General features: G+C 36.2%; 1 protein-coding gene across 4 annotated transcripts in view; it reads left to right on the top strand.

Moving 5' to 3' along the window:
- The window catches only part of ANKIB1 (ankyrin repeat and IBR domain containing 1), a 140,518-nt gene that overhangs the window by 103,717 nt on the left and 10,904 nt on the right, over window positions 1-25,897 (top strand). For all 4 annotated transcript variants that reach the window (XM_045564671.1, XM_045564669.1, XM_045564670.1 and 1 more), the window contains 6 exons: window positions 2,676-2,764; window positions 9,965-10,095; window positions 19,733-19,867; window positions 21,152-21,238; window positions 21,325-21,391; window positions 23,393-23,538. In XM_045564671.1, coding sequence (XP_045420627.1) covers window positions 2,676-2,764; window positions 9,965-10,095; window positions 19,733-19,867; window positions 21,152-21,238; window positions 21,325-21,391; window positions 23,393-23,538 — 655 coding nt within the window. The remainder of the gene's footprint in view (window positions 1-2,675; window positions 2,765-9,964; window positions 10,096-19,732; window positions 19,868-21,151; window positions 21,239-21,324; window positions 21,392-23,392; window positions 23,539-25,897) is intronic.

A 25,897-nucleotide genomic window follows, 5' to 3' on the forward strand; every position in this document is an offset into this window, starting at 1 on the left:
CTTGTGGTCAAGCATTGTCTTGCAAGAGGATTGGCCAGTCTCTGTTCACCAGTCTCAGCTGCTTAATCACAAGCATCCTCATCATTTCATCCAATTGGTTGCAGTAGACATCCACTGTAATCAGTTGACCAGGTTTCCTGAAGTTGTAGTGGATAATACCAGCAATGGACCACCAAACAGATACCATTCGCTTTTCTGGATGAATATTCAGTTTTGGACTATGTTTCCGCACTTCATCTTCATCCAACCATTGTGCAGAATGCTTGCAATTGTCACAAAGAATCCGTTTTTCATCACACATAACAATATAGTATAGAAATGGTTTGCCTTTATGTCATGACAGCAAAGAAAGGCAAGCTTTCAGATGATTTGTTTTCTGACACTAGTTCAATTTGTGCAGTACCCATCTATCCAGCTTCTTTACCTTGCCCATTTGTTTCAAATGGTCTAGTATTGTTGGAATAGTAACATCAAACCTTGCTGCTGATTCATGCATAGGTTGAGATGGGTTCGCATCCACTACAGCTTTCAGCTCATCATTATCCACCTTTGTCTCAGGTCACCCACATGGCTCATTTTCAAGATTAAAATCACTAGAACGTAACTTCTCAAACCATCGAGGTACTGTGCATTCATTAGCCACATCCTTCCCAAACACTGTTGATATTTCGAGCTGTCTGCACTGCATTGGTTCCATGAAGGAACTCATATTCGAAAATAACATGAATTTTTGACTTACCCATGATTTTACAAAAATGGCTCTAAGAAAATATTTGAAGGATAATGACAAGCCAAAGAATGTTTGTTTGAAAGAATGAGGATGTCCCTTCACAATAAAAATAAAACAAGAAATGTAAAAGTGAAATGTCAGAGATATCAACTGTCAATACTTAAGGAAATCAGACATTTCATACTTAATAACGTAATTTTTTTTTTTTAAATAAGTTACCACTAAGTTGCTAGGAGCTCTATAAGACAACAGTTATGGAAAAGATTGCCCAAATGCCAAGTTAGGTGATAAGTCAGGAATGTAAGGAAACTAAATTACCCTTTCAAGGTAATTCGTGCCCCTTTTTTTTTTTTTAACCATTTAACTGTTTTTAAGTATGCAATTCAGTGGCATTAATTGCATTCACGGTGCAACCATCACCTCTATTCATTTTCAGAACTTTTCATGATCTAAAACAGAAACTCTATAACCATTAAACAGTAACTTCCCATTCTTTCCTCCCTCCAGCTTCTGGTTGGTACTCACTCTTCTAGTTTATCTATGAATTAGCCTATTCTAGATATTTAATATAAGTAGAATCCAAAACGTTTTCAGGGTTTATCCATGTTGTAGTGTGTGTCAGAATATCATTCCTTTTTATGGCTGAAAAATCTATTCAGCCACAAAATTTGTTTATCCCTTCATCTGTTGATGGACACTTGGGTAGTTTCCACCTTTTAGCTATTGTGAATAATGCTGTTGTGAACATTAGTGAACAAGTTTGTTTCCTTGTTTTCAGTTCGTTTAGGTATATAGCTAAGAGTGGAATCGTTGAATCATATGGTAAATTCTATGTTTAACTTTATGAGGAACCACCAAACTGTTTGCCATAGCAGCTACATCAGCATTTACATTTCTATCAGCAATGCACAAGGATTCCAATCTTTGTACATCCTCACTGACACTTATTTTCTGGTTTTTTTAATAATGGCCATCCTAATAAGTGTGAAGTAGAATTGGTACATTCTTACTACAGAGAAGTATTACCTCTTAGTTTGTAAGATTGTACCTGAGTCGGTTTGTCTTCTTAACACACTTAACCTTTGCAAATAAGATCTGTATTTAAGATAATGATGATATGATGATGATGATGATGATAATGTCACCTGCAGATTGGGTTTTTCTCTCCCCAAAATGATGTATTTTTATTAACTGGAATAATTAACCTTTGTACTACACAAGATAGCATCATACGGAATTAAAATGAGCAATTCATAAAGGATTTAGGCTCTTTTTAGTGTTTGACTTATATAGCTACAGAAATAGTATAAATTGAGTTACAAATGATAAATTGATGTTTTTAATTATTTAAATCAAAATTTGCCAAATTCCAATAAAAAGAAATTGGGTTGCCCTAGCTATTACCTGCATATGCTGAGGTAAAAGTAACTATAAGAATGGGACTTAAAACAGTGCTTCTCAAACTTTAAAATGAAGAAGGGGATGTGGTAATTTTGATAAAACGCAGATTCTAATCTATAAGTCTCATGGGGCCTGCTCTTCTGCATCACTAACATGTGCCTCAGTAATGGCAATACTGCTAGTCAGGGGAACACACCTTCAATAGCAAGCATTTAAAACATTAGTGAGGCTAAAACCTAATTGATAAAAATGTTTTACAGCTCTTAAGGCCTGCAAAATTAAGTTATAAACATTAGGTAATTTATTTAGATCTTTTGAAATGTATAAAGGAATTTATCAGTACATTCATACTGATTTTAAAAAAAACACTGATAGTATCAAACTTTGGAACCACATTTTCACTTCCTCTATTGAGGTGCTTCATTTCTCATGGGCCTTAGTTTTTTCAACTTTAAAATTGGATGACTACTTTCCACTTATTTCTTTCACCTTAATGTTGATGGAGAATATTTTTTAATTGCCCATTCTATGTTTTCTTCTTTAGGGAATGCCTTGGTGAAGCACATGAGCCTTGTGACTGCCAAACATGGAAAAATTGGCTACAAAAAATAACTGAAATGAAACCAGAAGAACGTAAGAGGAATTTTAGATAGCTGTGCTACATATTTCCTAATAGTATTCAAAAGTTAATGTGGTCATTTTTTTTTTTTTTTTTTTTAGTCTTCAATTAAGAGGTTTTCAAGTTTGTTAATGTTAGCGCTCCCATGTTTAACACCACCTCTCTGACCAACATCCTTTTGGAAAGCATAGATAGAATTTTGGCAAGGAAGAATCATGGGACAGGTTCCATATTTCTAACAAACTTACTTTTCAGCCTAAGAAAAACAGTAAAAGGGGGTTTAACATTTAACCCTCACCCTGTAGCCCTTCTCTTTTATCCTAGGGTGGACCAACTTGTTATCTGTACTTTATGGGAAGTAGTGTATGATCTGTAATCTCGAGAGGAAGCTTCTCATTTCCCTGAAAGCTTCCAAAGAAGAATAAGACAAGTTAATTTCTTATTATTAGGTGATTCTGTAGATTTACTTATATTAAATACCATATCTATAACTATTGTCACTGAGACTTCTATACCTACATTATCTCTGTTGATCCTCACAGAAATGCTATGAAGTTAATATTAGTAATCCCATTTTATAGGAAACTAATGCGTAGGTTGGGTTGAGTGACACACGGCATGTGCCTATTAAGAAGAATGGGTTTGAACCTCTGAGCGGATTCCTTTTTAAAGCCTTCCTAATAGCAGTTTCCACATTTAACAAATAAATGTGCCTGCCGTAAAAATTTTCCATTTCCTGAAGTGTTTTGTGAATATTTTCTTCCAAAATAATATAAATGAAATTAATTTAGTTCAGGTCTTTTTTAAAAATTTCATTTAGATAATGAAGTTAGTTTGAGGTGTTGCAAATCAAGATCAAGAATTCACTCAGTGAATCTACACTTGTGAGCAAAACACATAAAAAAGATTATGCCAACCCTCAGGGAATACAGAGACTAAAGGGAAGTAGTTAATTACAGGATCATATGGTAGCTAATATAGTTAAGTAAAGATGAGAGTACAGAAGCAAGGACAACTAATTCAGGTTGGAAGGAAAAGGGTTTTAGCATATCTGCAGAGGCAAAAATGTGGTAGGTATCCCTGTCAGCAGCTGAAACAGCACTGAGAGAGATTGCCTGGCAGTCGTGATAACCTTACAGGTTGTATTGTATCAGGGAATTTACCATTGCCTGAGGGCTGGTCCTCAGCATTTTAGATCCACGAGGTTCATTTTGTCCACTGACTCAGGGTTATTCTGACCATGAAGAAGAGATGGCCATGTAAACCAGAATTCCGTTTATTAGTTGATAATGAGGGAGATCCCTTTCACATGATGAGAAGGCCCACGTCCCTTAGTCAGGATCAAAGAGGAGTAGATAATCTTAGCATATTTTATAGTGAGGACTGATTAAACATTCCTGTCCTGTTCATGCATCATTCAGTCAACTAAAATTTTTTTTCAAGTACCTGCTGTGTGCTAGGCTCTTCCCAAATACCCGTATGGATTGTGCTTGTTATCCAGGTTCATTGTGTCTCTCCCTTGAATGCCAGATGTAGCCAGCCATTGTTATTGATACCCACTCATTTTCCCTCTTCTGACATGTATGGGTGTGTGTATGTGTGTGTTCCATGCATAGATTAATACCATTACCCTGCAACACTTTCAGATGTGACCAGACAATTGGATTTTGCTTTCTTTTCCTGCTTCTGGCAGCTAGAAACATCTGTATTTCTATTAGGAATGGTTTGCCATTGACTACCTATCCACATTTCTGTATACATTTCTATGGAACTTAAGATTAAGTTCCATGGGAGACATTTGCAAGAGATAAGGCTAGAAAGGTAGGTATTGCCACATTGTGAGTGTTATTGCCAAATTGTTTGAATTTATCCTCTTAACAGAATAGGCCATACAGTGCATTATTTAAGTAGGGAAGTGGCATTATCACAGAGATTTTATCAAGACAACTGATGACTCTGAAAGTTATATTGAAGAAGAGATAGACCGAACATAGAGAGGTGAGTTTTTAGTTTGAGTCAGAGAGTAAATTATACTGCCATTAGGAAAACTTAGGAAATTCGGTTAAAGGAGTAACTTTCAAGGGAAAATAATGAGTTTTGGTGTGGATATTTTGAACTTGAGGTACTTTCAGGGCATACAGGTAGAGATGTCCAGTGGAATTTTAGAAGTATTCATCTGAAACTCAGAGATGTTAAGAAATTTAGGAATAATTTGTTTTTAAACAGTGTCTTCATTATCACTTAATATTTATTGCATTCTGCTGTATGTCAGAATATGGAAATAAGATACCATATATACTCTTGAAATTTTAGAGATGGAGACAGCTATTTACAAAACTAAGGGGGAAATGTGTTATAAATGTTGTGGGAGAACATTCTTGTGGTAAATTGTGGGGGAGGGGAGGGACAAAGAAGGAGGAGGTCAGTTATCTCTTGTAGAGGGTTAGGAACCACTTTATAACAGAATAGGTGCGTAAGCTGCATCTTGAAAGCTGATAGGTATTCTTCATGTAGACTGGAATAGGAAAGGCATTCCAGGCACAGAGTGAATGAAGTAGCACTGTGAAACAGCATGGCATATTCAAGGACTGCAAATACATCAGTACAACCAGTGCAGTGGTGCAGGAAGGTACAGTGAGAGATGAGACTACACAGGCAGGAAGGAGTCCAAATGAGGTGCTGAGTGCAAAGAGAAGGTCGTATACAATGCCAGGAAATCTAGGAATTTTGAGTAGGAGAGTGATAAATGAAGATGCTTGCTTAGAAAGATCATTCACACAGAAGTGTGGGGGTGATAAGTTGGAGACTATTGAGACACCAATTAAGAACACTATTTCTGAGACAGCTTTAGAATGTCCAAGTGAGAGGATGAGAGCTTAAGACAGAAGTAATGCAGATAGGAGGTGGGGAGTTGTGGGGAGGGATATACAGGAAAGTTATGAGATATAATTTTATTAAGTTGTAAATCTTGTATCTTACGAGTTGCCTAAAAGATTCAATACACCATAAGAAGTAATTAGTCCAGCTTATTATTTAATTCTTGTGTAGAAAATGGCTAGAAGTGTCTGATTTGAGATATAAAGCAAGTATTTTTAAATTGGTGATTATTTTTAGTTATCCCTTAGCATATAAAATTGGATCAATCATTCCATTCAAACAGATAAGTTTTTGCTAGGGAAGGAGGAGACTGACCCGGCTAATGAGAACAGATTATGCTTGGGACTGTGAAAGAATATCCTTGCACATGGTAATGATCCTGATACTAAGAGGAAAGAAATGGAAGAGCTAGAAAATAGTATACATGGTATATAGCTGGTTACTTCTGGTGGCCAGAAATAGGGAGATTACCAATTAAAGACTAAAGATGACCGTTACAGGGCCTAAATGAGGATTTGATTCAGAAAGATGGAGAAGCATTTGGAAACAGGATAGGAGGCAGAAAACTGAGGAGTGTTCTACCAGAGAAGGAACCAAAGCTAAGATTGCAGAGAAAGTCCCAATTACTAAGAAAAACTGAGGAATTTTCTCACTGTACTGATGTATGTCCTCCACACTGAAAGATGGTGACCAGTAGGTTACTATTAATGGCCACTTAAGTTTATGAAATTTAGGATGAGGCTTAAAGTGAAGAATAATACCCCAGCCAACTATAATACTAAAGTAGTAGAATACCATCATTAAATATACAAAAATGGGTTGGGCGTGATGGCTCACGCTTTATAATCCCAGAGCTTTGGGAGGCTGAGGCAAGAATCACATGAGGCCAGGAATTTGACACCCACCTGGGCAACATAGCAAGACCTTGTCTCTACAAAAAATAAAAAAATTAGCCTGGATGGTGGCATATGCCTGCAGTCCCAGCTACTTGGGAGGGTGAGGCAGGAGGATCGCTTGAGCCTGGGAGTTGAGGGTTGCCGTGAGTTGTGATCGCACTACTGCACTACAGCCTGGGTGAAGAGGAAAACCCTGTCCCAAAGCAAAGCAAAACAAAACAAAATGAAACAAAACAAAAAACGGATATACAAAAATGATACTCCAAAAAAGAAAAGTATGATTAAGTGCTATTTCCAGTTTACATGTTAGTTCAGATCATAAGCATTTTTACTTTGTATTTTATGCAAAAAAATGGCATAAGCATTTTTAACCAAATTTGTAGATTTGCAAAATAGTTTTCCCCCGTATGCTTAGTTTTACAAAATCTGAATTAGGAAACTCAAAAGGAGTGACAAAATCTGATTAATGAGAAAAAGTATTAGAAGATATGCTGAAATCAGTTCAAAGAATTAATTCCATATGAAGATTCAAATACTATTTTTTTAAGCCCTGAAATTGCCTCTATTATGTCTAATCAGAGCAAGAAGCAAGAATGATTATATTTCCTATAAAATGAACATTTATAAAATGTTTAATTTATAAAATTTTCAGACCAAGTTTTTCATAGTACATAATAAATGATTATTGAATGGAATTCAAATTGCCTGTTGAAAAATTCGATCTTTAAGACTGGGCAAGGTAGCTCAGGCCTGTAATCCTAGCACTCTGGGAGACCGGGTGGGAGGATCCCTTGAGCTCGGGAGTTTTAGACCAGCCTGAGCAAGAGTGAGACCCCATCTCTACTAAAAATAGAAAAAATTAGCCTGGCATGATGGCACACACCTGTAGTACCATCAACTCGGGAGGCAGAGGCAGAAGGATTGCTTGAGCCCAGAAGTTTCAGGTTGCTTTGAGCTAGGCTGAAGCCACAGCACCCTAGCCCAGGTGACAGAGTGAGACTTTGTCTCAAAAAAATTAAAAATAAATAAAAATTCACTCCTTAAAAACCACTGTGTTTTTACTTGCATACATGTTTATTCTACTAATAGATCTTAGATTTTGTTACATTCTAATACTTTATCAAATGACATCAATATTTCTTAAACTGAGACATAAGTACACTAGATCATTAAGAAAAGAAGATCAAAATACAACAGACATATAAAAGAAGTGAAAGGAAGAGTTTCAAAGTCCGTAGGAGTGAAAAAAAACTCACCAGATAGATTGAAGGGAGATAAGGTATTATAGGTATTAGGAACAGTATGTACAAAGGGATAGATGTATGGAAAGTTATGTTCAGAGAATTGGAAGTGAAGGCATTTTTTTCCAGCACAAGTTTTTATCATAGTAATAGTTGGTTATTTCCTGAATATGATTTACTTCATGCAGTCCACTAGAATGCAGTTAGGAGGTAGCATTCTCTGCAAGGGTGGGAGAAAAAACTGTTATGTTACAAGCCACACAGCTGCTTTGTTTTAATGACTTAGTGCTTTGTTTGTTATAACAATGGACAATAAAAGTCAAAAGAATATGTTAGAGCCTCTGAGCTAAAAATAATACTGATGCTGAAGGGAAGAGAAAGGCCACTACTTTTAAACAAAAATTAGATGTTAGTGATTAGGTTTTATAGCAATACCCTTTGTAAACAGCACTGCCTCCAGAGCTTGACCTCATTAGCCGTTAAGTATACTAAGTTCCTTCTGAAACTCCCGTCTTCCACCAAATTATCTGAGCATTCTCTTCACCAATGTCCTAATCAAATCATCTTCTACCAAGTGGGTTTATAACTACAGTGAAGACTGATCAGTTCATTACTGCTATTGTTTCTCTTTGCTATTTGGAATTAAAATCCAGTACTGTTCTGTTGTTGGTACAGACTTAAGTAAGTAGGCACTTGGGGTTCCTTGCAGTAAGACAGCCCCACTCCTGTACTTACAGGCTTCATCAAAGGGCTGCTCTGAGTGCTCAGCCTTTCCTATTGTGTACAGCACCACTTCCAAGGGGTCAGTCAGCCCAAACCTTTGTCCCCTACCCTCTTCAGGGGCTTATATCTGACAGTTGGGTAACTTTCCCTTTTGAATGTCAAAACTCACAGGGTCTAATTTCTCCCATGCTTTGGACAATAGGGCCACCCTTACTCCACCACCCTTTTGGAAGTGTCAAGGCTTTGATTAGATGGGCCACATTCGGTAATTCCAAATTGATATTCTGGTGTCTCTTCCAGTAAAGAAGATGCAGGGCTTCTCTGTGTACTTAGAGCTAGAAAAGAAACAAAACCACTTTAATTTAAAAAAATCATTTTTAATTGGCATTTAGAACACTGTCCAACCCCTAACTCTCTCTACTGGGGTAGGGGTCATGTAAAATGTAGAATTTTTAAAAACCATGGCATTCCTTACGCTTATAGATCTCAAATTATAGTAGAATAAGTTGAGTTGAAGAAGACGAAGAGTATAAGGTTGATTGGAGAGAGAGGGTAAGAGAAGCTTACCAAATGGGCAAGATCATGAAGGGCTTTATATTCTTTGCTAAAGTTATTTGATTTTATCTTATAGTCTGGTGTAGTCAGTGAGGAACAATTAAAAGATTTTAAGCAGATGTGTATTTTAAAAAGATCACTGTTCAAGCAGTATAGCTGGGGATGAGAAGGTAAGGAAACTGGAGAAATAGGTTGGTTTTCTATGCTTTAGTTGTCTAGGCAAGAGATGTGTAGGATCCTGGCTAAAGCAATAAAAACTGGAAATGGAGAGGAAGGAGATAAGAGAAAGAGGTGGAATCAGTGGGATGCCATGAGTGATGGCAAGAGGAGGGTGTTGAATATCATACTCTTCCTAGATTAACTCTGGACAGATGATTGTATCATTTGCCAGGACAAGGAATAGAGAGAGGAGCAGGTTTGGGGGAAATAAAAAAATTAGTTTTAGACATGTCACATTGGATTCATTTTACATTTGTGCAAAATAATCATGGATAAAGGAGATAGTTCATGCTTTTTACTCTGATGAAGAGTTTCTGATAATTATGTTTGCAACTGGCCTATTGAAGAAATTATTATCTAAAGTAACTATTTTTTCTATAATTTTCTTTGATGCAATAGTTGTTTTAAAGAGAGTAACATGCTTTTTTAAACTTTGGGGCTTTTTCTTTCCTTGTTTATTTGGATACAGGTTTATGGAGAAATCTCCTTTAAATCAAGTTTCATGAACAGTGCTTTTGGAATAGGGCTTCTTATCTTATTATAATTACACTATTCAAAATGAAACAGTTTTAAAACTTTACCATAGCCCTAATAGGAAAATAAATATATGATTAAAATTGAGAGACAGCCTGCAAAGAAAAGTCTGGAGAGTTTTTTCCCCCAGAAATCATTTAATTTTGTGTTTGTGCTTAATTTCCAAAAGTGGTGGGAGTTAGTGAAGCTTATGAAGATGCTGCCAATTGTCTCTGGTTGTTAACTAACTCCAAGCCCTGTGCTAACTGTAAGTCTCCAATACAGAAGAATGAAGGCTGCAATCACATGCAGTGTGCTAAGGTAAGAAGGTAAAGAGGATTTTTGCATGCTTTGCAGTTGGAATCTTAATTTAGTTTGATTGTCATTCCAAGGGGGAAATGTTGTAAGCATAAAAATCTTGTTTGGATTTCAGATTGGTTCTAGGAGAGTGCATTTTATATTCTTTGTTGAATAACAGAAGTTTTGACTTTTATTACTAAATTTTATACTCACATTGGATGTTAAAAGTAAGGATAAGGATTTTATGGTATTTGGCCAGAAGATCATTGAGAGTCATGCATATATATATATATATATATATGTACACACACACACACATCATGATAGTAAATGAGGAGACCCCATCTTTAAAAAATTAAAAAATTAAAAAAAAAAAATTAGCCAGGTGTTGTGACACAGACCTGTAGTCCAGGTACCCATTTGGCTGAAGCAGGAGGATCACTTGAGTCCAGGAGTTTGAGGCTGCAGTGAACTGTGATCACTCCACTGCATTCCAGCCTGGGCGACAGAGGTAGATCCCATCTCTAAAAGTAAATAAATAAATAAAAGTAACAGCAAATGATAAACAAAATGCTACGTTATATAGATCTCTTGAAAAGCTGATTTTGGAGCACACAGGTTAGACTCAAGGCCCAAACAAGGCCCCAGGCAATCCCCAAAGTCCAAATCTAGATGGTGTCTATACAGTTGGCCCTCTTCAACTGTGTGTTCTGTATTCTTGGATTCTGCACCCGTGGATTCAACAAACTATAGATCAAAAATATTTGGAAAAAAAAATTATGTCCATGTTGAACATGTACAGACTTTTCTTTTTCTTGTCATTGTTCCCTAAACAATAGAGTGTAACAACTATTGGCATAGCATTTACATTGCGTTAGGTATTATAAGTAATCTGGAGATGATTTAAAGTATACTAGAGGATGTAAGCCGGGCGCGGTGGCTCACGCCTGTAATCCTAGCTCTGGGAGGCTGAGGCGGGTGGATCGCTCGAGGTCAGGAGTTCGAGACCAGCCTGAGCAAGAGCGAGACCCCGTCTCTACTAAAAATAGAAAGAAATTATCTGGCCAACTAAAAATATATATACAAAAAAAAATTAGCCGGGCATGGTGGCTCATGCCTGTAGTCCCAGCTACTTGGGAGGCTGAGGCAGAAGGATCACTTAAGCCCAGGAGTCTGAGGTTGCTGTGAGCTAGGCTGATGCCACGGCACTCACTCTAGCCCGGGCAACAAAGTGACACTCTGTTTCAAAAAAAAAAAAAAAAAAGTATACTAGAGGATGTGGATAGTAATATGCAAATACTGCACCATTTTGTATCAGGGACTTGAGCCTCCACAGAGTTTAGTATCTGTGGAAAGTCCTTGAACCATTCCTACCACGGATACCAAGGGACAACTATATATGTGTCTAACATAGGAACTGAAAGCAGTGGCCAGACTTTTTAGGACTACTAATGAAGCTATCAATTAAATAAGTAATTAATTACTATATTGAAAATGGAAGTGCCAAAGATCCACTTGGCTGAAAAATAATTAATATAAATAATTACTGTCAAAGGCCCAAAGGCTAGAAAGAAAATATAACATCCTGACTTAGTTGCACAGAAACTACCATAAGCTTAAAACAAATATTCTGGAATATTATTAATAACATTTTATTAATCCCTGCCTACATTTATGAATATTTTTGTTCTAAAATTATAATGATGTTCTAATTTTTTTCCTTATTCATTGAAAGTGTCATCCATGTATAAAAATACTTTTTAAAATTATTGAAAGACCAATGTAATCTTTTCTAATTTAGGATATAAAAGAAACCTAAATAGTTAAGAAGATTCCAGTAAAATATATCCGTATCTCCTAAGTATTATTTGATTTGTAACTTTGAAGCTTAATTATCATTATTATTATAACTTGCAAATAAATGGCAGTTACCAAATAATTTTTATAAGTCTATATTATTATAAAATCAACATGAATGAATTGGCTTAGTGAGATAGTAATCAGAATTCCCAAGAGCAGAAAGAAAAACCTGGTGCAGTAGTCTGAGCAAAATACTGAGAAGTGCTTATTAGTTTAGCTAAGGATTGGACCAAAATTATTCCATCCTCTGTACTGTTATCTTCAACATCCATATCCAGGTTTTTCTCTTTGGAAAATCTGATATGGACTACCTAGATGTATAAAGAAATATAGATTGGCCATAAAAATGAGCAGTTGGCTGCTGAGACAGAATCAAACATAGCACCTACCAGTAATAAATACGTACTGAGTAAATGAATATTTTCATGAGTTAATCAGGCTGATGATATAAGGTAATCCAACCTAAACAGATTTTGCTTAAGCTTCTATTGCATTTAAAAGAAACATTTACTTACATGCTATGTAAATGTAGTAAGTCTTATTGAACATATATTCTGAAGTGTTTGCATTGAACAATAAAAACTGAAAAGTAGTATTCTTATTATGACATGGAAGACTTATCTAGAAGATAATAACCTACTGCAACAAAATTTTATACTTTGAGTATTTTTTAACGTGTAGGTGGAATAGCATGTCATGTGTAATTGAATCCATGCTCTAACACAATGACTAAATCATAATATGCCTTTATTAATCCCTTAATAATAAATGTTGATTATGATTCAGTAGGCAGTTTTTACTTTCTGATATCAAATGTGTTAAACATTTTAAAAGAATGACAAATTTGGTCCTCTAAAGAGAAGCTCATTTATTTTAAAAACACTCTTTATTCTATTAATTTCCCTTTAGCTGATTTTCAGGAACTATTTAAGTTTTGCATTCTTTTCTTGTTTCTTTTTTTCTTTCTTTATTTTTTTTTTTGAGACACAGTCTCGCTCTGTTGCCCGGGATGGAGTGAGTGCCGTGGCGTCAGCCTAGCTCACAGCAACCTCAAACTCCTGGGCTTAAGCGATCCTTCTGCCTCAGCCTCCCGAGTAGCTGGGACTACAGGCATGCGCCACCATGCCCGGCTAATTTTTTTCTCTCTATATATATTTTTAGTTGGCCAGATAATTTGTTTCTATCTTTAGTAGAGACGGGGTCTCGCTCTTGCTCAGGCTGGTCTCAAACTCCTGACCTCGAGCAATCCACCCGCCTCGGCCTCCCAGTGTGCTAGGATTACAGGCATGAGCCACCACGCCCAGCCTAAGTTTTGCATTCTTAAATAGTTTAAATTACTTATAGTAATTTTCTTCATCTGATTATGTAAAACTATATGCTACAACTAAAATATAAAAATTATTAAAATTATGTATTTTTTACCATCAAAAAATGTCATATTTGGCTTTTTTGTAGAAAGTTTTGCCACTAATTCTGAGAAATCAATAAAGCTGCATTGAAGAAAGATACTTGTATCAAGTCAGGTACAAAGTTTGCTTATACCAGGAAGGAAAAGAATTTGCATATTGTCAGAGCCTTAAAACAAGTTCATAATTTATTGTTTAGGTACATGCTGTGAAGGGAACACATGAGAACAGAAACTTTATTAACTTCTCTGTTTAAGACATGTCAGGCAGACAAACAAATTAGTAAAGATATAGAAGACTTAAATACCATAATTACTAAGGTGTGTCTGATTGCTACGTATTCAGACTGTGTATCCTGAAAATGTGGACTGTGCCATCTTTTTAAGTACCCATTGAGCATTCACAAAAACATGACCATTGATCATCAAAACCTCAGTAACATTCCAGAAAATAGAAAACAGTACAAACAACATTCTCTCATCAAAAGGGAATAAAATAGAAATTAATAATAAAATTATAAAAGGTCTTTTCATGTGAAAATTGTTAATCTCTCAAACAACTCGAGTAAAAAAGAGTTTTCTAGAAATTAAAGAATTTCTAGAAAATAAAGATAATAAAAATACTACTTTATCAGAACTTGAGGGCCATTTCTAAAGCCGTGCTCAGAAATATGCATAGCCTTATTCACTTAAAACAATACAAAATAGGCCGGGCGCGGTGGCTCACGCCTGTAATCCTAGCACTCTGGGAGGCCGAGGCGGGTGGATCGCTCGAGGTCAGGAGTTCAAGACCAGCCTGAGCGAGACCCCGTCTCTACTAAAAACAGAAATAAATTATCTGGCCAACTAAAAATATATATAGAAAAAAATTAGCCGGGCATGGTGGTGCATGTCTGTAGTCCCAGCTACTCGGGAGGCTGAGGCAGTAGGATCACTTGAGCCCAGGAGTTTGAGGTTGCTGTGAGCTAGGCTGACGCCATGGCACTCACTCTAGCCTGGGCAACAAAGTGAGACTCTGTCTCAAAAAAAACAAAAAAACAAAAACAAAACAATAAAACAATACAAAATAAGCAATGAATTAAGGATATGACTCAAAAATTTAGGAAAACAAAATAAACTTGAAGAAAACTAGGAGGAAAGTTTTGGGTTTTCTTTAAAGCAGAAATCAGTGAGTTAAAAACTAATGCATCTAATAAATTTAAAAGTGGTTTTCTGAAGAAAAAATAGATAAATCACTAAGCTAACACAATTTTTTAAAAATAAAGGTGATAGAGTTCAAATACACAATATAAGGAATAAGGAAAATACAGGCATACCTCAGAGGTATTGCAGGTTCCATCCCAGCCCACTGCAATAATGCAAATATTACAACATGGCTAGGAGAGCAAGTCACACATTTTTTGGTTTCCCAGTACATATAAAATTTGTTTATCCTACACTGTAGTCTATTAAGTGTGAAATAACATTATGTCTGAAAAAATAATGTACATTAATTTAAAAAATACTTTTTTGCTAAAAAATATTAACAATCATCTGAGCCTTCAGCAAGTGGTTAATCGCTTTGCTGGAGTCTTAACATCAGTGTTTGTGGGTGCTGACTGATCAGGGTGGTGGTTGGTGAAGATTGGAGTGGCTGTGACAATTTCTTAAAATAAGACAACAGTGAACGTCAACTATTGTGACAACAATCGACTCTTCCTTTCACGAAAGAGTTCTCTGTAGCATGCAATATTATCTGGTAGCATTTTACCCACAGTAGAACTTCTTTCAAAATTGGAGTCAATCTTCTCAAACCCTGCCGCTGCTTTATCAGCTAAGTTATGTAGTATCTTAATTTATGTAATAAATTATTTGTTGTTATTTCAACAATGTTTACAGCATCTTCAGACCAGGAGCAGATTCCATCTCAAGAAACCACTTACTTTGTTCATTCATAAGAAGCGACTTCTCATCTGTTCAAGTTTGATCATGAGGTTGCAGCAATTCAGTCACATCTTCAGAGTCCACTTCTAATTCTGGTTCTTTTGCTATTTCCACCACATCTGCAGTGACTTTTTCCACTGAAGTCTTGAACCCCTCAAAGTCCTCCATGAGGGTTGGAATCAAATTCTTCCAAATTCCTGTTAATATTGATATTTTGACCTCATCCCATACATAACAAGTGTTCTTAATGATATCTAGGATGGTGAATCCTTTCCAGAAGATTTTCAATTTACTTTTTCCAGATCCATCAGAAAAATCACTATCTAAGGCAGCTATAGCCTTACAAAATGTATTTCTTAAATAATAAAACTTTAAAATAGCAGTGACTCCTTGATCCATGGGCTGCAGAATGGATGTTGTTTTAGCAGGCATGAAGACAACATTAATTTCCTTGTGCATCTCCATCAGCGCTCTTGGGTAACTGGGCGCATTGTCAAAGAGCAGTAATATTTTAAAAGGAATCTTTTTCTGAGCAGTGGGTCTCAACAGTGGGCTTAAAATCTTCAGTAAAGCATGCTGTAAACAGGTGTATTGTCATACAGGCTTTATTCCATTTATAGATCACAAGCAGAGTAGAATTAGCATAATTCTTAAGGGGGTTAGGATTTTTAGAATGGTAAATGAGCATTGGCTTCAACTTAACATTACCGGCTCCATTAACCCCTAACAAGAGAGTCAGCCTATCCTTTGAACATTTGAAGCCAGACGTTGACTTCTCTGTAGGTATAAAAGTGTTAAATGGCATCTTTTTGCGATAGAAGGCCATATCATCTACACTGAAAATCCGTTGTTTTGTGTCACCACCTTCATCAGTTACCTAGATCTGGATAACTTGCTGCAGCTTCTATTAATACATCAGCGTTTGTTGCTTCACCTGGCACTTTTACATTATGGACATGGCTTCTTTCCTTGAACTTCATGAACCAGCCCTACTAGCTTCACACTTTACTTCTGCAGCTTCCTCACCTCTCTCAGCCTCCATAGAATTGAAGAGTGTTAGAGTCTTGCCCTGGATTAGGCTTTGGCTTAACAGAATGGTGTGGCTGATTTGATCTTCTATCCAGACCACTAAAACTTTCTCCAAATCAGAATTAAGGTGGTTTCACTTTCTTACCATTTGTGTGTTCACTGGAGTGACACTTTTAATTTCCTTCAAGAACATTTCCTTTGCATTCACAACTTGGCTGTTTGACGCAAGAGGCCTAGCTTTTGGCCTGACTCAGCTTTCAACATTCCTTCTCACTAAGCTTAATCATTTCCAGCTTTTGATTGAAAGTGAGAGATGTGTGACTCTTCCTTTCACTTGAACACTTTAAGGCCATTGTAGGGTTATTAACTGGCCTAATTTCAATATTGTTGTGTCTCAGAGTATGGAGCCCAAGGAGAGGGAAGAGAGCCAGGGGAATGGCCAGTTCGTGGAATATAGTCAGAACACACATTTATCGATTAAGCTCACTGTCTTATATGGGAATGGTTCATGGCACCCCAGAACAATTACAATAGTAAGATCACTGATCACAGATCACCAAAACAGATATAATAATAATTAAAAAGTTTGAAATATTGTGAGAATTACCAAAATGTGACACAGAGATGCAAAGTAAGCACATACTGTTGGAAAAATGGCCAGCAGACTTGCTTGACACATTTGCCACAAACTTTCAATTTGCAAAACAAAACAAAACCTCAATATCTGCAAAGCACGATTAGTAATGTATAATAAAAGTTATACCTGTAATCAGAGAAACAAAACAAACTAAAATAATACAAACTAACTTTGCTCAACTCCTTAAGATAATTTGAACTTGGCTTTGAAATAAATTGATTTTCTAAGAAAATATAATTTATTAAAACTGACCCTAGAAGAGAAAGAATATCCAAATAAACCTATTCCTATATTAGGAAAAAAAAGTTTTTCAAAAATCTTCTCCCCTAATCATTAAAGCATCACTATAGAATTTTATCAAACCTTTAAGGAGCAGGTAACTCCAATGTTATTTAAATGATTCTTGGAAGTTATTTAAAAAAAACTTTTTTGAACTTTTTTTGAAAGAAACTTTCAGATTATTTTTATAATGTGAGTAGAACTTTGATACCAACTTAACAAGATTATAAAAATTAAAGCTGTAGGTTAATCTTGCTTGTATATAACAATGCAGAAGTCCTAAATAAGATATTGGGGGGGGGGGGGCGGAAGCACTGATATTGTTAATAGCAGACACAATCCAGCAGAGCAGAGCACATTCAAGAGTAATCGGCCAGGTAGAATTTATTCCAGGAATACAGGTTGAGTATTTTCTTATCCAAAATTCTTGGCAGTGGAGTCAGATTTAAGATTTGTTTGGCTTTTGGAATGTTTGCATTATACCAGTTGAGCATTCCTAATTCGAAAATTCAAAATGCATGCCAGCAATCAAAAAGTTTGGGACAGAGAAGCATTTAGGATTTCTGATTTTCAGATTATGGATGCTCAGTCTGTACAAGAATAGTTTGATATTAGGAAAGCTGATGCTATAGCTCATGTTATTCATATATCCAAGGAGAAAATTTATATATTTCCTTTGGATGCTGAAAAGGCATTAGACAAAAAATCAACAACCATTCTTTATAAAACAAAGAAATAGGGATAGAATGGATTCTTCCCTAGTATGATAAAAATAAATAAATTCAGTTCAAAAGCTGGCATATTTAGTGGGGAAACTAGAGGCACTCTCACTAAACTCAAGAACAAGATAAGAATGCTCTCCTTCACCAGTATTATTAACATTGGATTGAAAATGCCAGTCAGTATAATTAGAAAAGAAAGATATTAGAGATGTAAAAATTAGAAATGAAGGCTGGGCGTGGTGGCTCATGTCTGTAATCCTAGCATTCTAGGAGGCGGAGGCAGGAGGATTGCTTGAGCTCAGGAGTTTTAGACCAGCCTGAGCAAGAGAGCAAGACCCCATCTTTACTAAAAATAGAAAAAGTAGCCAGGCATTGTAGCATGCTCCTGTAGTCCCAGCTACTCAGGAGCCTGAGGCAAGAAGATGACTTAAGCCCAGAATTTGAGGTTGTAGTGAGCTATGATGATTCCACTGCACTCTACCTAGGGTGACAGAGTGAAACTTTGTCTCAAAAAAAAAAAAAATTAGAAATGAAGTGATAAAATTATCACATTTTGCAGATGGCATAATTGTATCCTAGACAATCCACAGGAACCAACTGAAACACTACTACAAACAACAAAAATTCAAAGGTAGCAGAGTACAAAATTACTGTGCAGAAAGTTACAGCCTTGATGTGTACCAGCAACAACCATATAGAATGTATATTGAAAGACCCCATTTATTTAGAAATAAACTTAACAAGAAATATGTAAGACTTACAAAAAAAATTTAAACCCTCTGTAGGACACAAAAGATGACAAACAAATGGAAAGACAACTAAGTTCTTATAAAGATTCCAACAAATGTATCAACAGATTTTGTTTCTGCGTCTAGGTAATCTAATTCAAAAGTTCACATAGGAAGATGAAACAAGAGTAACTAGTAAAACTCTGAAAAAGAGTAAGCGAGAACTAGGCTTGTCAAATAGTAAGCCATAATATAAAGCCTCAGTAATTAAAACGGTGTGGTTCTAGCACATGAAAAGACCGATCAATGAAACAGAATAAAACAAAAGCCCAGAAAATAGACACAGATACATGGGAATTTAATATATGATAAATGTGGCATCTTCAACCAGTAGAGAAACATGAACTATTCAACAATGATATTAGAACTACTGGGCAGCTGTGTGGGAGAAAATATTAATAAATCATGAAAGTACCAGAAGACAACATAGACTTGTCTTTCTGACTCAAAGTTAATAAGCATAAAAGGGTATATTTTCATACTAGAATGCTCATATTTTTGGGATTGTACAACTTAATTATGGTAATTAAGTGAAATTTTCACTAAAATGAGAGACAGGTTTTTTTGCCAGCTATTTTACTTAGAGATCTTTTAAATTTATTTCCAGTTTCAAAATGAATTTGTCAAAGTTACTAGAAGTTTTTCAGATAGACTGGTGGAGTTTTATAGACCAATATCAGATTACCACATGCCTGAGAAATGAAACATTTGTCAGTATCTGTTTTTATTATTTGGAAAGAATATCCTATTAATATTTTTAATAATTCCTTGTGATTACTTCATAATATTGTGATTTACATTTTAATTTATCCTGATAAGCAATAATTTTAAACCACCCCTACATCTTTCCATAATACAGATAAGGTCTCCAGATGAAACATGAGAAAGAGGGCATGTCTTCGAGATTTGTTCCTGGTTACACACTCAGAATCTTTACAAATTGGTTGGCTATGAAGCAGAATATAATTCGCATATTAACATGGGGAGATGTTCACATATATGTTTTCTTTTGAAGTGCAAGTATGACTTTTGCTGGATTTGCCTAGAAGAATGGAAAAAACATAGTTCTTCCACTGGAGGTTATTACAGATGCACTCGCTATGAAGTCATTCAGCATGTGGAGGAGCAGTCCAAGGAAATGACTGTGGAGGTAAAGAGAACTGATTAAGCCAAGACTCTGTCGAAGCCACTTAATGCCATTGGAAGTATTTTGCATCCCTTTTCCTATCTTCACCTTAATGAAGCATTACATTAAATATGCTGTAATGTAAACAAAATAGCTCTGTAAACTTCAGAGCTTCTTTCCTTTAAGTTTTCCTTTTTTAAATTTTGGTGAAGACATGAAAAGTTTGATCTATCCCATCCTGCTTTCTGTAAAGACTTAAAAACAATTTTAACATAATATCAACAATAAGTACATAGTAAGTGTCTTGGTCTGCTCAACTGCCATAACAAAATACCATAGACTGGGTGGCTTGAACAACAGAAATTTATTTCTCACAGTTCTGGAAGGTTGAAAGAAATCCAAGATCAAGGTGTTGACCAGTTTGGTTCTTGGTGAGGGTGTTCTTCTTGTTTTCCAGATGGCCACCTTCTTACTGTGTCTTCACATGGCCAGGAGAGAGAGACCTCTGGTGTCCCTTCCTCCTCTTATAAGGGCACCAGGCCTGTCAGAATAGAGCCTTACCCTAATGACCTTATTTAACCTTTATCACCTCCTCACAGGCCCTGTCTCCAAATACATTCACACTGGGAGTTAGGGCCTCAACATATAAATTTGGAGGGGACACAATTCATTCCATGGCAGTAAGTCATATAATAAAATATTGGAGCTTAGATGAACATAGTGATTGAGAGACATTTTTGCTTTTGACTCTGGGATTATGGATTCAGTGGTTTGTCATAGAGAATACAAATGCCAGACTATTCTGGGAGGCTTTAAAATGTATTGGTTATTGGGCCAGGCGCAGTGACTCACGCCTGTAATCCTAGTACTCTGGGAGGCCAAGGCGGGAGGATCGCTCGAAGTCAGGAGTTCGAGACTAGCCTGAGTGAGACCCTCATCTCTACTAAAAATAGAAAGAAATTATCTGGACAACTAAAAATATACATAGAAAAAATTAGCTGGGCATGGTGGTGCATGCATGTAGTCCCAGCTACTCGGGAGGCTGAGGCAGGAGAATTGCTTGAGCCCAGGAGTTTGAGGTTGCTGTGAGCTAGGCTAACGCCATGGCACTCTAGCCCAGGCAACAGAGTGAGACTCTGTCTCAAAAAAAAAAATGTATTGGTTATTATCTTCTCTCAACAAAATAATCAACAAATCTGAGTGCAGTATTACCTATTAATAATAAATTTTTTCAATGATCACCCCCAAAAAACAACTTTAATAGCTACTAGTTCTTATGAAAGTCATTTATGGACTTTTGTTTCCTAGGCTGAGAAAAAACACAAACGATTTCAGGAACTTGACAGATTTATGCACTATTACACAAGATTTAAAAACCATGAGCATAGTTATCAGGTATGTACCAAATCATTTCAAATGAGCTGAACTGTACTGTTGTGAATAAAAAGAATGGTTTAAATTATTTATTTCTATTCCTTTAGTTAGAACAACGCCTTCTTAAAACAGCCAAAGAAAAGATGGAACAATTGAGTAGAGCTCTCAAAGAAAGTAAGTTATAAGTGGTATGTCTGATAATTAACATAAAATAAAATAATTAACATAAAATGCTTAAGTCACTTCACTGGTAGGTTAAGCCTTTAAAGGAATACATTATCTCCATTAGCTTGTTCTGGTAGTGTTTTGAGTTCTTTGAAGGCCTAAGTGCAGCTCAGCAGCCTCATCTGTGATTGGATTTTCTACCCAGTGCCTAGCCTGCTCCCCTTAATGCCTATGCTCTTACCATATAAAAACACATCATGATTTTGCTTACTCTGTGCCACAGCTGATGGTCTACAATGTTGGAAAAAGTAGATGGTCTTTAAAGAGCATCCTTGACCTAGTCAAAAGAGCAAGATACACTTACTACCCAATTATCATGCAACTGAATACTCAAAGGTTGTTATTAAAATTCAGCAGAGTGCCTAATGGAGTGGAAGTCAAGTAGAGTTAGGGAAAAAATCATTTTGCTGGTAAATAATGAACATTGGGGTCAAAAAGCAAAGCCATGAAAAGGGGCTAACTTGTATATCCTCAATTGAAAGTTATAAAGGAGTATTCCAACATGTGGATAGAATATTGGTTGCACCGTTAGAATTTAGTACCCCACAGTGACCACACAGAGTACAGGGTTTGCTATGTTTGTTCTAAAAGTCGTATTTTAAAAATACTAGCTTATATATGAATGGTACATTTTAAGCCTAAAAATGTGATCAATTATACTTGGGTTTGCTCTAGTTTATAAAAATATTGAGTACTAACATCATTTTCATGAGGAAAATTCCCTAATTAAGACAGTACTGTAAGTTAAATAAATTAGAGTGGGGGAGCAGCTTAGTCTCCTTGTTTATTATTAGTTCTTAGGCTTTATTACTGATATTAATAATATCACCCAAATATCAAAGTCTTGAAGTATTGTTCACAGTAAAAATTGAAAGGAGAAAACCCTCATAAGTTCTATAGTTCTTCATGAAGCAGGGATTTTTGTCTGTTTGATCACTAATATATCCTTAGTGCTTAGAACTGTTCGTGATACAGAGTAACATTCAATAAATATTTGTAGATGTGAATTATTACTTTTGTTCAACATTCTGGAGGTTCCAGACAGCACAGTAAAATATGAAAAAAAAATTAAAAGATATAACAATTGGAAAAGAAGAAGCAAAACTTTGAAATTCTCACACTTGTCATAATGGGGGAGGGGTGGAGGAGTGTGTATTTTGTTTTAATCCTATCCCAACGATGGAGCATACTCAGAAATTTTAGGGTGATCCATATGTCAATTTGTGTACATACGCATTTAATTTCTTTCTACAGACACGCAGAAAAATGTGCTTTTCAGCTTTTCAGCAGTACTTATGAATTTAGATTCTCCTGTTTGTTTATTTGCAGTTAAGCAAAAAACTAGAATTTTATAATGATACTCTTTGAAGGAAGGATCTCAAATATTAAGGCAATTTCTTCTTCCCTGGTCCTCACTCTTCCTCCTTTTCTTTCTTTCCCTGAAGTTTATTTTCTAGCATCAGTTGTCTAGTTGGTCCCCAAAATGTTGTATCTTTTTCCTTACACTATTGTTTTTGCAGAGGCATAATTATAATTAGATTATTTTTTAGCAAGCAACTTAGCAAAGAGGTATTTGTCCTAATTCTTAAGCAGCAGAGTTCCCCTAGGGATAATCCAAAAAACTAAGTAAAGCGTGGAACCTTTGAGTTAACTAGCTGACCAGTAGGGCAAGAATAGAATCCAGGATGAGTGTGTACATTCCTTCATGGCTGCCATCAGTGCTCCTCGGCTGCTGGGGCGTGTGCTTCATTTATAAACACATACATGCCGCAAATGGGTATTTTACATAGATGTTTAGTCTGGTTCAAGTAAGTATTATCATACAGCTATGCCAAACAGTTTCTTCTTAAGGATCCTTATTTTCTTTTTTTTGTTTGTTTTAAAAAAAACAGTTAATTTTATGATAGCATATTTGCAAAGAAATTTCACTGTGCCTCAATTACTTTATAGCTGAAGGAGGCTGTCCAGATACCACTTTCATTGAAGATGCAGTTCATGTGCTCTTAAAAACTCGACGTATTCTCAAGTGTTCTTATCCATATGGATTTTTCTTGGAACCTAAAAGCACAAAGAAAGAAATTTTCGAACTAATGCAAGTAAGATATCTTTTTAAAATTATAATTAAATAGTAGCAGTTATTATGAAAAACAGATTTTTCTCCTTTCTCAACCACTAAGTTTTATTTCATTTGGGTGTGCTTAGTAAGACAATTTTGTTTCATTTTTAAAATGGTTTTTAAATAAAAGAAAAGCTACCAGTAATAAACTGAAATTTTCTTGATGTTTAAATTTGTCACTTTGCAAGTCTGAAAGAGTCCTGAGCTATGCAAACATTTTCTACAGCATTTATTTCTTTGTTTTAAACTGGTTGAGGTTGAAATCTGACCTATTTCTGATTATATAATTAGGAATTTTATCATCAAAGATGAAACAAATTGCATTACGTACTAGATGAGAAAATTGCTGTTTACCAGTTTATTTTAAAAGCATAACTTAAAAAGTTACAATATTTAGGCCGGGTGCGGTGGCTCACGCCTGTAATCCTAGCACTCTGGGAGGCCGAGGTGGGCGGATTGTTTGAGCTCAGGAGTTCGAGACCAGCCTGAGCAAGAGCGAGACCCCGTCTCTACTAAAAAAATAGAAAGAAATTATCTGGACAACTAAAAATATATATATAAAAACTTAGCCGGGCATAGTGGCACATGCCTGTAGTCCCAACTACTCGGGAGGCTGAGGCAGGAGAATTGCTTGAGCCCAGGAGTTTGAGGTTGCTGTGAGCTGACGCCACGGCACTCTAGCCTGGGCAATAGAGTGAGACTCTGTCTCAAAAAAAAAAAAAAGACTAAGTTACCTGAAATCAGAATTGCTACGCCAGCTTTGTTTTGGCTTCCGTTTGCATGAAATATTGTTTTCCATCCCTTCACCTTGAGTGTAAATGAATCCTTGTGGGTTAGGTTTCCTTATGGGTGTGTTTCCTGAAGACAGCAGATATTGGTTTGTGTGTATCCATTTGACCAGCCTATGTCTCTTTAGTGGACAGTTCAAGCCATTCACATTTATTGAAAGAACTGATAAGCAGGGCAGATTTCTGTTCATCCTATTGAGTTGAACTTTGTTGGTTTGTTTTCTCTCTTGAGCCTGGTTTCTGGCCTTTGACCTTAGCTTTTGGATGATTTTATGTTGGTGAGTGTTTATTGTGCTGATCCGTGTAACTGTTCTGAGTACTTCCTGGAAGGGAGCTCTAGTCTTGATGAATTCCCCCTTTGCTTGTCTGAGGTCTTTATTTCTCTTTCATATAAAAAACTGTTTTTCAGGGTACAGGATTCTAGGGTGGGCATTATTCTGTTTGAGAAGAGTGAAAATGGGGCCCCAGTCTCTTCTGGCTTGTAAAGTCTCAGTTGAGAAGTCTACCGTCATTCTGATGGGTTTTCCTTTGTAGGTTACCTGCTTCTTTTGCCTTACAGCTCGTGAGAGGACCTCTTTCGTGGTTATTTTGGCCAGTCTAATGACTATGTGTCATGGTGTCTTCCAGTTTGCAATGAATCTCCCAGGAGTCCTTTGAGCTGCTTGTACCTGGATATCTAGATTTTTAGCAAGGCCTGGGAAATTTTCCTCCACTATATCCTCAAATAGTTTATCCAACCCTTGTGTATTTTCTTCTTCACCCTCAGGGATGCCTGTAATTCTCATGTTAGGCCTCCTCACATAATCCCACATTTCTTGTAGGCTTTGCTCTTTTCTCTTATTTCTCTGCTTTATCTCTGCAACTGACTTATTTAATTGAAAGGTGTTATCTTCAATCCCTGCGATTCTGTCTTCTGTTTGATCTACGTGTTCTTGAGGGTTTCCACTGTGTTTTGTAATTCTTGAATAAATTCTTCATTTCCAGGAGTTCTGTTTGAATTTTTTTTAATATTTGAGTTTATTTAGTGAATTTTTCTTCCAAGTCCTGGATTTTTTTTGTGGTTTCCTTGTGTTGGATATCCATTTTATCTTGCGTATCACCGAGTTTTCTTACAATCCATGTTCAAAATTATTCTTCTGTCATTTTAGTATTCTGAATTTGGTTGATATCCATTGCTAGAGAGCTGGTGTTCCCCTTTGGGGTGTGTTTTCACTTTGTTTCTTCATACTTCAGAGTTCTTTTGCTGATTCCTTCCCATCTAGAGCAGCTGTTGATTCTTACCTTAGGTTTTTGTTTAAATAATGACAAGCCCAGTTTAGTCTCTGAGCTAGTAGGTGGTGTTTGTGGCTGGAATTCTACCACACCCTGTATGGTAAGTCAGTAAAAGGGTGTGCAAATTGACCTCCCTGTCGGTAGATGGCACTTGCTAGGAGGAGCAAGTATTGTTTTTGGATCCTGTAACCAGCTCTCATTCCTCTGGAGAGGCACTCTAGTGCCTCAGGTTGTGGCTGGGGCCCTGGGACTTCCAAACCACCAAACTTTCTCTTGTTA

This window comes from Lemur catta, chromosome 11 (assembly GCF_020740605.2).
Source record: "Lemur catta isolate mLemCat1 chromosome 11, mLemCat1.pri, whole genome shotgun sequence".
Lineage (NCBI taxonomy): Eukaryota > Metazoa > Chordata > Mammalia > Primates > Lemuridae > Lemur > Lemur catta.